Below are 15,434 nucleotides of genomic sequence, written 5' to 3' on the forward strand. Positions count from 1 at the left end.
CTTGGTTAGTAAATGAGAGAAATAACAGTAACAAAAACAATGTATGATCCAACAAACTATGTTTGTGTTGAGGCACATTTTCCTTCCAAGCAGTAACAAAGACTGTATAGCCATTTCAGTTTCAAGTCATATTTTGATTTCATAAAGTGGTTATTCAAACACAATCTTTCTTTATGAAGAATATCTCTTCCTCAAAGAAACAAGCTTGATTTATTATAACAAAACATGTGAGGGCTATCTGCCTAAGAGGAGGGTTGCCTCATAGAGAACTTTCTAAGGGAAACTTGCTCATGAAAAATACCCATGTATGTAGCCAGCCCATTTGCTTTTTACTGAACTAAAGTCAAATTTCCACTGTTCAAAGACTTTACTGCTTCAGGGCTTGCTTTTGGGCCCTGAAGAAAGAGGATTTCAGTTAATTTTTTATCTCTTAGTAAATTCCAAATCAATGTGAATGTGGAACAAAGTTTACTTTATGTGGTCAGTGAAAGTACGATAGGTATACAAGTAATGTAATCTTAATTTTTTTTTCAATTAATCTTTTGTTTCTTGTGCAAAACATAAGTAATGTGCCTTTTATGTGGCTACTGTTTATATTTGTTCTTGTAACCACTGCTTGTATAATTCCAAGATTATGGTGCTAATTTATTTAATGCAATCTGGAAAAAGCTTAAGTGTTATGTTAAATATTACTGTTTTGATGTTAAATATTGCTATAAACTTTATTGATAAATTCAGGCTTGTATCTTTACGATATAGCACCAAAAATGGGTGGCATGGTTGCAATGAAAAAGTACTTAGAAATGCCATATAAGAATTGCTAGAAATAAGATTTTCTCCATTAAGTCATAGCTTAGAAATAAAAAAAAAAAAAAAAAAAGTGTGATTTCTGTTATAATTAATCTTGCAGAAAAGTTGCATATAAATCAGCTGCAACATAGTAACATCAGTTTGCCAAATTTTCTAGTACATATAGAGACATTTAAATGCTGAATACAGAGGAAATCATATGCTTAACATACCACTCCTGAGAAATTAATCAAGAGCTTGAGAAATAGGCGGTCAGAAAAAATCATATGAAGTTCATTCCTGTTTGCCATTATAGTGTATGATATAATCCAGTTGAAATGGAAGATTACCATCAATCCTTAGATTTCTGGCTGGAGAAGATGTTGAGTAACAAAAATACAGTCACAATCCACAACTCTAGTGACTGTCTAGTGATACACAAAGAAACAAAGTATTTTTAACTACTGAATTCAAAAATTAAATACCCCAACATCCTGTTCAAGTTTTTTCTCTAAAACTCATAAATTTATACAAGCTGAGCTTTGTTCAATGTTAATAGCCATTCATAGACCTTAGCAAAACAATCAGTTTTCACTTTCCCAAATATTCTTTTAGCCACAGACATAACAAAATTTATCATAAATGGCAAATTTTGTTAGGCAAAGGAGGCATCACAAATGGATATTGTATTGAATTGGAAATAAAAATATGTTCCTATAAAAAGATAATAGAGCCTCATTAATTCTTTTAAGAGTTGATTGACTTATCAGCATGTCTACACTTTATATTGCTATCATTTCTGGGCACATATTTCGTAAGAGAACATCTGTATTACCACCAAGGGTATGGCTTCTAGAAGAATTAGCCAGACTTTCAGAATGTGTAAAACTCTGACAACAATGTGCACAAAAACGCTTCAATTTTAACATGCCTGTCATTTTCGTATGCATTCTTTTCGTTACATTCCATGTTCCAATGGATTTTTTAGATTGATTTTGATATTTTCTCCTTAAACCCAATTTTAAAGTATGCCCTTGTGGAATTTGCCTGCAAGGGTAAAAATTGTAGTAAAATCTGAATGACAAAGAAGGACTTGTATCTGCTGACCCTCAAAATTAACAGAGTTTTAATTAACACCTACACCAAACACAAGGTTGCTGTTTAGCATAATTTTAAACAGTTCACTATTTGTCCCGAGAGAGATACGTTCATAGGAAATGCATCATCATCCGTTAGTAATGGCAGACTCTCTTCGGGGTAAAATGTGGGCTAGACCGTAATCCCCAAGACACATTCATCGCGTGTTTTCCTAACCCCCCAGAATGAGTTGCAAATGAAAAGGTGTGATTAATGGGTTATTTAGTCACAGTTATCTTCTCAGCGGTGTTGAAATTGGGTTACAGTGGCGCTGTTTCAGAAAAGTAAAAGATGGAAGATAATTTTCGTCAAGTGGATACCCACCCCAACACATCTTCTGAGATCCACAATAGCTTTTTCCCCTTCTATTAACCCTCTAACCGGCAAGGCCATAACTAGAATATTTTTAGTGATATCTGTAAGAACGTATGTATATATGCGTGCATATTAAAATATGTCAAATAAATTAAGTCAATATATTAAAAGTACACAAATCCAGGTATAAAATACCAGGAGAATTTTTACATTAACCCCTTCCCTGTTTTTCCCATATTTCGAGCCTTTACTGATTTGCGCGTACGGCGTACGGGCAACCTGATTTCTATTTCGCTTGCACTGTTTCGGCCATATTTTTCCAATTTTAGTAACAAATTATTCGTATAGATGCCGATAGTTGTCCAGTAAATGATAGTTCGCAGTTTACTGTCTGATTGGTTCAAAAGCGCGAGTTTTTTTTCGCATGTTTTGTATCAGAAGAGGAATTGTTATCTTTCAGTGTATAGCTTTCTGGTTATATTTTACTAACCGCTTGATAATTTTATTGATGTAAGAGTTGAATAATATATTTTTACTTTTAAATAATGGATAATTCAGAGCGCATGGAGCTAATTTCTTGTGATTCGAAGTGTGACTCGGAATCAGAAACTGAATTATCTGTAAATGATAGTAGCGAAAGTTTACAAAATGACCTGGATAGTAGTGACTCTGATAGTAGTACAGATGGAATCAGTCAAGCAAGACAATTTTTTTAAATTAGTTGTGATAATCCTTCGGATCCGACTCCTAGATTTGCTTTCACTGGAATTCCAAAAATTAACTTGGATATCGATGAGACTAAAGGTAAACTTCAGTTCTATGATGCTTTCATAGACCATTATTTGCTTGACCTGATTGTTTTTAAAACAAATAGATATGCTGAGCAATGCATAAAAAACAGTACACTTCGTAGGCATTCCAGGAGCAAAAAATGGACACCAACATCGAAAGATGAATTACATGCATTTTTTGCTTTGAATATTCTGCAAGGTATTATAAAAAAGCCAGTTGTTGAGCAGTATTGGAGCAAGAGGCATTCAACATTCACGACATTTTTTCCAAAAGTGATGTCATATCGCCGCTTTCAATTAATTTACAGTTATTTGCATTTTTCAGATAATGTCAATTTTGACATAAATTCTCATGAGTGTCCAAAATTATCAAAAATATGGCCCATGCTAAAGCATTTAAAATCTCGTTTGGAAGAAATGATCATCCCTGAACGTGATGTTACCATAGACGAGAGTCTTATGTTGTTCAAAGGAAGACTAAGTTGGAAACAGTATATTCCCTCTAAAGCAATCATGCTTCGGAATAAAATTGTACATGCTTTGTGAATCTTTGTCTGGATATGTATAGTCTATGATAATATACACCGGAAAAGGAACTGTGTTTGATGAAAGTTACAAACATTTGAGCAAATCTTTGCAGGTAGTTATTACACTTATGCAACCACTTTTACATATAGGATACTGTCTGACAACTGACAACTTTTATTCATCTCCTGAAATAGCAGATATCCTCATTAGTTACTGTATATATATGTACGGAACATTAAAACTTCAAAGAAAGGAAATTCCTAAAGCGCTGTTGACCAAAAAAAACTTCAAAAAGGGCAAATGCTTGCTTACCAGAGGGAAAAAGTGTGCATTATGAAATGGATGGACTAAAAAGCCCTGTCTCTCATATCTACAATACATAATTCGGAAATGGTTCAAGTATCCACTTCGACGAATGAAATTAAACGAAAACCTAAATTAGTTATGGAGTATAATAACACAATGGGTGGTGTAGATCGAATGGACCAGAACCTAAGTAATTATCCTGTAATAAAGAAACGAGGAAAGAAATACTACAAAAAAATATTTTTTCATCTTCTAGACATCTGTTTATGGAACACTTATGTTTAGTATAAAAAGCACGGCGGTAAAGATACGAATTTACAGTTTCGATTGGAAATTATCGATCGACTTATTGAAAGGCATGCAGTAGTAGAAGAAAGAAAAGGCTGTCCTGGATATTTACCAACTCCACTAAGACTAACAGAAAGACATTTTTTAGAGGTTATTCCACCTACAGACAAAACTAAGACCCGCAAGACAGTGTTATGTGTGTTCATCGGGAAAAAATGACAATGGCAAAAGAATTAGAAAAGAGACAAGGTATTTTTGCCCAGACTGTGACTGTCGCCTTGCTTTAAGATATATCACACTAAATCAGATCTTTAAAAAAAGAAGGGTAAGTATGTTTTGTATCAAACATAATAGTAAATGTAATTGAATTGTAATCGAAAATATCTGTTAAGTAATTGTACTATTTTAATTGTAAATGTAACTTCCCTGTTTTGCATTCATGTAGGGGGAAAAAACAACTTGCAGGGAAAATTGATTATTTTCATCAAAGAAAAAAAGTTGTAATAAATGCTTAAAAATATTAGAAATGTTAATTTTAATAACATATCTTTACTTAAAAATGTAAAATGAACAAAAAAAATGTCACATTTTTTTGACCGAATTCTGGAAAAAAATGAAACTGTCAAAGGGTTAAAATCAAGAAAATAATTTTTCCTCATAGTAGTTTTGGGAAATTTGTACTTTCTTAGAGAAAACACTGGCTGGTCAGAGAGTTAATGAACAAAGAGATTTGATGGTTTTTATATGCTCTCTTTTCAATTGCTAATGATTCCCTGAGGACATAATTTGTACAGCCGATTGACACCTGTGAGGACAACAAGGTGCCTCCTGTTTAGCTGAAGCAGAGGCCAAAGCTGTGTGTTGGGAAAAGTACCTCGCCCCTTAACTACTAAGACCCTCCTTTTTAGCAACATGGGTCTCCACGCATGACAAACACGTGGGCAGTTTCCTTTGCCACTCGAAAACAAGAGACAAAGGGTGTTTTAGTTTCTCTTGATGAGCCCCAACCTCCGAAGAGGAAAACCACAAGGCAGAAGGGAAAGAAAAAAGTTCCAGCCAAGAGGAGACAGAAAAGAGAATAGATCACTGGGGCTCCTAGATCGAGACAGCCATCTCACTCAGAAGATCCCCTGAAGGCCTAGAGTACTTTAGGAGTGCCGTACCTGTACTCACTAAAAATGAGGCCCGAGGGGTGCACTACAAAAGAACTCCTTAATATCTGCATTTTCCTCAAGCTATTTGTAGTTATTTTTTGTGCCATATGCAGTTAATTTTTACAATAAATAATTTATATCTTCCTATTTATCAAGTATTATATCATGCAGAGTGATTTCAAAGAACTCATAGCCCGAAATAATTGGTGTCAGAATTCTGGATTTCTTTGAATGCTAATAATCAAGAAGATGGAAAATCAGCGGAAACTATTATGAAAATGACTGCTGTCCTTAAGGGAGGGGTGAGTATATACCTATAAATATTTAAACCCTTTTTTACTGCATTATTGTAATACTGTGCACTGACATATTTAGTTATTTATATGTAAAACTGTTCGTCTTTTGGCTCTGAGTGAGGCAACATTTAAATTGTAAAGACAGTTCATTTAGATCATGAGTTTGAGCAAATACATTTCTCACAGGCTTTACCGATCAATTCTTACCAAAGCTTCCAGAAGCTCCTGCTACACTAGACTCATGCTCATGTTACACTACATAAATATGATTTAGAGAGTTCAGGCAAGTTGTTAGTTGTTATTTACCTGCGACATTTGACATTACCAGAAGTGTAATTCAGAGTTTACCATGCAAGTGATTTTGGTAAATGACAATATTTCTTGTATGCTAAGGAGGAATTGCTAAAGATAAACATTTTCATTTAGCTATTTGCAGTTACTAATAACACACTGCACAATTAAGTTTTATAATATACTGTAAACTTTTAATTATCTGAAGTGATTGTTTAGAAAGATATCACCGATTCCACACCTCACAACAACAATATGGAATCATATTACAAGCTTTAAATAATACAAAAAAGTAACTTACAACATTATTCCAAATAGCTCCTCTTCTACTTTGTAAATCAGGAGTAAGTCGTATGTAATGATTTGTTATCATAACACTTCCAGTAAAATCCCAGAATGGTATTGAAATCCCTGAAGCTGCAAAATAAAATAAATAATACTTTCAATTTATTTGTTTTCAGTTGCTTAAAGTACATTATCAGTAAAGAAACTGGTAAAAATTTACTCTACGGTACCCCTTGGTGAATCGTTTCTTTTTTTATGCCAAGAAGAATCGGTACCAATTTCAAGATGGCCGCTACACAAAACCAAAATAAGAAGTCTTACACACTCGGTGTCCATGTCCACATTGACCTATTTTAACTTATTAAAAAAAAGTCAGAGAATTGCAAAAACTAGGCATTGCATACTACCTTAAATTTGTCCATGTACACATCAATCTATTTTCAGTTAAACAAAATCAGGAAGTTAAAACTATCATGGTAACCAGAAAAAATTTGCCACTGTCTTAACACACAGAGGCATGCAAATAACCAAAAATACAGAAACAGTGAAGAATAAATAACCAAAAAATACATTTTTCTTAACATAAAACAACAAATATTTTAATAAAAATTAACACACAGAGACTAATAAATTAATGAAACGTCAATTTTTTAACATACCTTTTCTCACATGCATACATTTAGGCTTCCCACCACCTTCTCCATCCTCCAGATAAGCAATTCAATTAAATTTTTCATCGTTTCGGCTCATTCATGTCTATCAGCAATTAAACCAGCTTTCATGCAAAAATTAAATGTCTTTCGTTCATCATCCAACCCATACAAAAAACCTCAAATTTACAATTTCATAATAATCCAACCCATAAACATTCATCCTCTTAGTCACCTCAGACATACTCAAATGATGGTACCCACAGCAGAATAATAGTTCAAAATACAAGGATCATACCACACACATGCAACCAAACAGCAACTGAAAAGAATGGTAACTAAAAACCTGGGTCCATACAAAAGGGTTACTATTACAAAAAATTGTCAAAATCTAAATTTACCATAACACATTTGGTGACATTCGCAGAAATAACCCTTTTTAATCACAAAAAAAATAATAAATTCCCCAAGGCTAGTTTTGCCAACATTATCAACATTAGGGTTACCAAAAAAACCTATTTCACACAGCGGGCTTCCAAATTTCACGAACAACCAATACCATTTGGCAATTTTCTCAGACAAAAACCAAGGGGTACCGTACAGTAAAAATTAGCCAAGAAACCTATTATTAATTATAACAAAGTTGAACTACATGAGAGTTTAGTGTCGTAAACATATAAATGTCGTTTGACAGTAAAACAACAATCGGAATGCGAAGCAGATGGGAGAAAAATGATGAACTTCAATACGCAAAATAAAACAATAAATAACCATTTCATAACAGAAAATTGTCTATCATATGCTATCTTACTGGGTAATACATAACACAATCAACCATTACCAGTCACAGTCTTAGCTGTACAGATTGAACATTACATAATTTAGTAAATTTAAATATAAACAAATAATGATGCCAATATAAATATAAAAGCAATAACCCTTCTTCTACATGACTTACAAAATTGTGAAAAATGAAGTACAATATAAAACTGTTTATAAATACATTTAAAAAAACAGCTTTTTTTAGTTAAGACATAAACTTGTAGTTATTTACAACTTTTCATATATAGGACATATATAACATAACAGACATTTTACCACATTAATTTTTATACCATTTTTATTTGTTAAAAAAGGCAATATTTTATAATCAATTTTAAAATAACCATCAGCTAACCAACATCCAAGTGGCTAAAACTCTTAAATTCCTGACAATTTGTTTCATTAATACAAGAAACCATCAAACCATTCCATGCTTATATAAGATGGTTGAGTATTACTTTTACATACGCCCTCAGATGTATGGCATCGCCAAATGTGTTCTGCACTGGTTTTTGACGTGACTGTGCATTCTTCTGCGATGGTCTTTGACACGATGTTGTTTGCATGGCAACCCTTTTTGTCACTGAAACTTAATTTTGCTGGTTGGTTGGTTTGGTAGGCGTTTTAAAATGGCTTATGTTGCAATCAAAGAGGTGGTGGCAAAATTTCAGTTGCAAATCTGGATTGCGTGCAAGGTAAAATCGTTGCTTTCGAAAATATGAATCTCAGAAAGACGTGTGATATAGCAAAATTGTGGCACTTTTGTTCACAGATGTTGTGTGACTAAAGAAATTTTATTCACGAATGTATGCTGGACTTTGTATGCTCTGCGTCTCAGAAGATGGGGGAAAGGATAAAGTGGTGGAAATTGAAGAGTTTTGCTGATGTTTGAAATTGATATTTAAACTGTTTGAAGAAGCATTTACAATGTGAAGTGCATTTTATTTTATTGAATGTTATGTTCATTGTTTTATTGAATTGTTTGTAATTTCAGTTTATTTATTTATTTTTTAAATTGTGCGCAATGCCCAGGCTGTGCACGATGTGTCGATTGTGCAATTTGCTGATGTTTTTTTAAGTTAAAACAGAACACTGTGTACATGATACTGTTTGAAATTTGTTGTTATGTTACTTTATTTTAGCGAGGTGTGAGTAATTCCTAGATTCCTAAGCTGCACAGATTGTGCAATTCTCTGATTTATTTTTTAAGTTAAAACAGATTGCTGTGTATATGGATTCTTGCCAAACATTTTTAGTTAGAAACTTTACGTTTTTGCTGTCTAAAATTTTCATTGTTTTGGATTTTTGGCGTAAATTGTGTGTTAAAAACGCGCTTTTCGCACGCAGACATTTTAGGCTTAAAATTTGAAATGTAGACAAAAAATTTAAATAATATGGTGGTGTGGAGTTTCTCATGAAGAGAAATTTGTTGCCAACCGAGGCCGTGTATAAGAGTAGTTCCAATGACGGTTTACACATCTGAATAATTTTAAGACAAAACAATTAGCTACCCATTAAAGACTGTTGGGACACAATTCAATGTTTTAGATGCTCTAAGAATTGTTACCGCGTTTTGGAACAAAATTTCCCCAAAAAACTTAACTGAAGATGAGAAGTAGATACAGTACAAATTCCAAAATCCGGACTCGTTGGGACTTCGGTGATTATGGATTTGGTATTTTTCCAGATATTAAATCATCAGTTTAAATCTAGTAAGATGGCATGTAGAAATTATAAAATTAAAAATATGAAATCGTGATTTACGAAATAATAAAGTATTTATGATCTAAAGGGTATCAAAATTTACAAAAAAAAAAAAAAAAAAAAAAGCTTAACATTTATTTGTTTACCTTATTAAACCATTTCTTTCAATATAAGTGTTTTAAGTTGTTTCATTTTTTGTGCTAATACTTTCTCTTTAATTCTGTAGACACACATAATCTCTTGTTTAGTTATGCTGTTGAAGTCCTGTAATTGTGGTGTCGAGAATTCCGGCTGACTTGTTAATCGAAATTTCTTCGTTTCCAGTAACTTCTTTGTCACTTTTTCACTATTGGTAGAGGTATTTTCTGAATCTAGAACAATACTACAGATTTTGTCATTCATTAATTGATTCATGATTGAGAAGCATTGTCATCACAATGAAAAACTTCCTTTATATCAGCTTCATTTATTATCGCTTCTCCACATTTCTTTACAAAATCCGTTAATTGGAAAATTTCACCTTTGTTTTGTGATATCCAAAAACCTTTAAAATTAGTGGCTATCATCATCAAATTTAGCTATCCTTCACTATACATATTTGACTATGCATCATGAGCTTAGCGACTACCTACAAGTTGTTCCATTAAATTTTATCTTGCTTCTATCACGCACTGAGAAAATTATGCCTGAATTGTATTAGTTTAGTTATTTATTATACTTGTGTCTATTTCTTGCGTGTGCTTAAGGCTCATCAGAGTTCTGAATAAATGAATTCCCACATATACTTAAGCTTTATTGAGGGTCAGTGCTAGATAGCTTACCGCCTGATGTGGGTCCTAAATTCTGTGCAGCCATACGAGGCCTGGTTCTGGGTTTATGTGAATAACAAATCAATTATTCTTAATTAAAATAGCCCTAAATGCAATCTTTGGGCTAATTAGTATCATCAACAAAATCTATTTTTAGCATATGGTAAGAAATTTTTGTTATTTATTTTTTTTTTTTTTATGTGAAAATAGGTCAATGTGTACATGGATAAAGTCAAGGGAGTGCGCAATGCCACTTTTGTGCAATTCTTGGAATTTGTTTTTAAATGAAAATAGGTCAATATGTACATGGATACCAAAATTGTGAAATTCTTTGTCTCGTTATTTTGGCTTTGCGTAGCGGCGATTTTCGGCGTAAAAAATCGCCTCTACACAAGCCAAAGAATTTCACAAACTTGGTATCCATGTACCACCAAAAATCGGCAAGGGGTACCCTTAAATATACTTTTACCAAACAGACATTTAAACTACAACAATTTTGATCGACACCTTTCAGTAAAAATGCATCAAAACTGAATTTTCATATGAATACAATAGAAAAAAAAATTTTAATAGCTACATTAGAGTAAAAAATTCATTCTCATGGCATTAAAAATTGAGAAATTATTAATTAAAATTTTAAAAACCGCAGTGCTTCAGAATTTCCCAAGAGAAAATCTCAAATTTCTATCAAAGCACTTTACTCTCCTCCAGTATACTAATTCATTGTATAAATCCCTCAAAACATTATTTTAACAACAAAGCAGTTTGGTCTTTAACATGAACTTTGAAAAAAAAAAGAAAATTTTTTCTGAGAAAAATCCACAATTAACCTACAGGAAGACAATGTAAAATTGCAAATAATCATCAACTGAGTATGAACTGACAAAAATATTGCATGACTCATACAGTTTCTTATATATACCCCTAACACAACTATTATGAAAAAAATTAACAAACATGTCAACGTATGTACGACACATCGAGGTACATTTTTAAAAGATATGCATTAATACTTTAGAAATAACCAGTATATTTGCATACTACCATAAACAGCTTCACAAAATAATGAGATTATAAAATTAGCACAACTTTTAACAAATACATAAGATTAACAAAATTTGGCTGAACTTTGGAATATGGTAACAGGTAGTTTGGCGACATTTTGGAGGCGATAAAGGTTACTACCTAGGACTTTGGTAAGAATGTGAGAAGTACTCAGTTCCGATTACGCATTATTTGGTGTGAGGGAAATGAGAGATCATGAGATATGTCATGTGACATTAATGGACGAATTACAGTTCTTTAATCGGAAAAGGGGGTAAAAATTTGGAAAAATATCGGTAGTAATATATTATTTTGTATTAAGCTTCACTGTGTGTTGTGTGAAATAGTGTTGATTAATTTTCGGATTGCATGGCGCCACGTAAAGTGAAAGAAATTAGCAGTAGTACTGCAGCCGATTGGAACTCTTTCTGTAGGGAAGTGTGCGTGCCACGTAATGAAGACTCTGAAGAAGATTAGGTAAGTTAGTATTTTTAATCATTTGAGGATATTATTTTTATGCATTGTTCTAAATGTAAGGAGTAAATAAATTAATATGGTATTATGGAAAATTGTTATTAGCAATGATTTAGTTTAAAGTAATTAGGATTATAATCTAATTTTTATTAATTTAATGTATGTGCTTATTTATATTTTAAGTAGCGTTTTTAAATTTAATTATATTTTAATTTAATGATCGTGATTTTGTGAGTTATATGTTTGTAGTATTTTGGAATACGTTTGAGTAGAATACGTTGAGTATTTTCCTGCATTTTCGTGAAATTTTTCTAATTTATGAGAAAAAAGCAGTGTACATGGATATAGTGAAGAGTGTGCGCAATGCCATTTTTGTGCAATTCTGGGATGTTTTTTTAAGTAAAAATACGTCGATGTGTACATGGTTTAATTATATTTTAATTAAATGATAGTTATTTTGTGAATTATATGTTTGTAGTAATTTGGTATACGTTTCAGTCGAAGTAAACGTGCATGGAAATAATTTAAATATTTGAGACTCAGCATTTGTAACCATTTTTAATGTTTTGTTATAGATTCGTTGGTGACGTTTATAATACATAATTTAAAGGTAAAAGTTTTTGGATATTTTATTTATTTTATACGTGCATATATTCATCTTTGGAAAGGGTATATACTTTTTCGCGATCAGGTAATTTCATATATGTCATTTTTACCGACTTTAAAGATTCACAAAATTTTCCTGCAGTTTCGTGCAAATTTTTCTAATTTTTGAGAAAAAAGCAGTGTACATGGATAAAGTCAAGAGTGTGCACAATGCCATTTTTGTGCAATTCTGGGATGTTTTTTTAAGTAAAAATAAGTCGATGTGTACATGGTTTAATTATATTTTAATTAAATGATAGTTATTTTGTGAATTATATGTTTGTAGCATTTTGGAATACGTTTCAGTAGAAGTAAACATGCATGGAAATAATTTAAATATTTAACACTAAGTATTTGCAACCATTTTTAATGTTTGCGTTATAAATTCACAGGTGACATTTATAATAGATAATTTAGAGAGAAAAGTTTTTGGATATTTTATTTATTTTATACGTGCAAATGTTCATCCTTAGAAAGGGTATATACTTTTTCGCGATCAGGTAATTTCATATATGTCATTTTTACGACTTTAAAGATTCACAAAATTCTCCTGCATTTTCATGCAAATTTTTCTAATTTATGAGAAAAAAAGCAGTGTACATAGATAAAATTAAGAGTGTGCGCAATGCCATTTTTGTGCAATTCTGGGATATTTTTTTAAGTAAAAATAGGTTACCGTGTATGTGTCATTCTGAAAAACGCGGCAAGGAGTTTACGATTCTGCACTTTCTCCCAATTTTGCAGTTAATATTTGTCATGATTAAGCACTTTTGTTTTATAAAATTTCTAGCATAAGCGTAATTCGGCTAGCAGATTGTTGGAAAAAATGTTGAGTAAGTAAAATGAAAAGAAACCTGTCTTTACTTCGTGAAGACAAAATGGTGGCGAAAAAAAAAGTAGAAGGTTGCTGTAGCAGGGTTGGTTGCCAAATTTTCGCCAAAAATCACCAAGTTACCATATTCCAAAGATTAACCGAATCAGTATAGCCACATAAATTCACAAAAATAAGAGTGAAAAATATCCTTTGTAGCGCCGGTATCCTCCGACATTCCACCATATGCATCTTCTTCCTACAAACAGAACACTTATAATGGCTACTAAGTAAACCTTCATTTATGCACCAGTCAATTAATGCTTTTTCCTTTCTTTCCAAACTGTACAGAAGTTCAATTAATCTTACCACATTCAGCCATTTTACCGTGTAAAACACAAAATAACCAAAATACTTCCTAACCAACACAAATACACACAAGCCCTTACAAACCTTTTCCCATCATTCAAATTCACCACAATCAAGCAGCCAATTTTGTCATAATAGGGTTTCATAATATTCAACTACTCAGGTTACCATAAATGAAACAACATCTTAGCGATAATCCAAAGGACCCTCTTCAGTGTACTCTAACCTTTCAGTGCTATTTGTTTATCAAAAAGGTACTTTTTACTGTTTTCTTTCAAAAATTTTAAATCATTAAACATATTTTCTGAATACATAAAGTTATGTATATAAGTATTATAAGAGTTGTGTTATAGTATCGTTAACTCAATTAATAAACTTAGTATATTTAAGCATTTTTACCTAATGTGCTTTCAAAATACTTAAGCACGGCTCTGGTAACAATTTGTCCTTTAGCAGAAATTAGTAATTTGAATTTTTTTCAGGCCTAATGTGCATAATCCACTTCAGAAGTCTGCTCAGTATGTCATCATAAAAACATGGAGTTCAGAATCTGTTCCTTATGAACAAAAGGTAATTTGTGAAATTGCTTGTGAATTATTCATTTCCAATTAAAGATCACCAACATGATCTTTAACAGGATTCGTAGCCACATTTTAGTTAAAAAAATAAGCACCTATAAGCACTTTTCAAGCACATTTTAAGGAAAAAATAAGCACCTGTCTAATTACATTATACACAACTGTATAACCTTAAAAGGAAAATTAGACTTGTAATTTAAAATATGAGCAATGCAATATTTATTAAGAAAATGAGCATTGCCTCAACCATGGAAAACAATTAAGTTTTTTTTTTTTTTTTTTTTTTTTTTTTTTTAATTTTAAATGACAGTTCAATTTACAGAATTAGTTTTTAATGAGAGGGAAAAAAAAACTATGCAGAACTAAACTATATTACAAGATTTACTTTTGAAATTTCAGTTCAAAATATAGAAAATAAATTATAATAAGCCATATTAATTATATTTGTTTGGCACCTAATAATAAATACAATTTATTTTTCCTCTCATATTAATATTTAAATAATTTAACTTAAATCAAAATTCTGAACATTTTCTAAATTTTCGTTGCATAACAGTTTTCCCTTAACATATATTCCAAGAAAAGTAATTTAAGTTAAAAAGAGGCACATTTCTGAAATCAGAAGACGGGGAAATTGCTTCATGCAGTCATCCTTTCCGCATACTCGGAAATTGCCGAATATATGCCGGATAGTAACTGGAAAAAGAGGAGTGGAATTAGATTTCTCGGCTAAATAAATGATTTTGACATTTCGATATGTATATCATGTAAAATAGACCAACGGAACTGAGAAATATTCTGCTTAGAAAGTACAGTAAAACTCTTTTAAGTGTTCATAAACAAATCTCGGACTGAACATCAAAATTAATTATCTCTGCAAAATACCGCAAACGTTATTGCGCAATACGTGCGGCGTAATTCTTCCACTCCGAAAATAAAGAACTAAATAAAAGAAAAGAAAGAGACTTACTAATCTGGGATGTTTCTGATTCTAATTTTCAACAGACAGCATTAAATTTCCCGAATAGAATCAATCTTCGCTTGGGTTGGGTAGACCGCAAAAACTTTTAGTCCCATTCAATCCAGGTTAAACAGTGACAAAAAAAAAAAGTCTGCTGTTTGGTGAACCTCCGTACTGTATAATGTATTGACAAAAAAAAAAAAAAAAAAAATTGACTATTCGATTACTTTCCTTTTATTTAAGCCATTCCGAATATTGTTCCTTAGAAAGCTAATCTGTGTAGAAACACACCCATTTTTGGAAGTTTATCTATACTTCAGCAGTTACTGCAACTATATTATTACAAATATTCATGCATATGCTCATAATATAAGTATGACGATCATA

The 15,434-nt window shown here is 31.9% G+C and overlaps 1 protein-coding gene across 1 annotated transcript in view; it reads right to left on the bottom strand.

The window, feature by feature from the left end:
- Window positions 1-15,434, bottom strand: part of LOC118182213 (vesicular integral-membrane protein VIP36-like) — a 69,652-nt gene that overhangs the window by 44,547 nt on the left and 9,671 nt on the right. The window contains exon 2 of the mRNA XM_085808016.1: window positions 6,197-6,312. Coding sequence (XP_085664142.1) covers window positions 6,197-6,312 — 116 coding nt within the window. The remainder of the gene's footprint in view (window positions 1-6,196; window positions 6,313-15,434) is intronic.

The sequence above is a fragment of the Stegodyphus dumicola genome, chromosome X1 (genome assembly GCF_044657685.1).
Source record: "Stegodyphus dumicola isolate Sdum_Otavi_A_Nest chromosome X1, ASM4465768v1".
NCBI classification, from domain to species: domain Eukaryota; kingdom Metazoa; phylum Arthropoda; class Arachnida; order Araneae; family Eresidae; genus Stegodyphus; species Stegodyphus dumicola.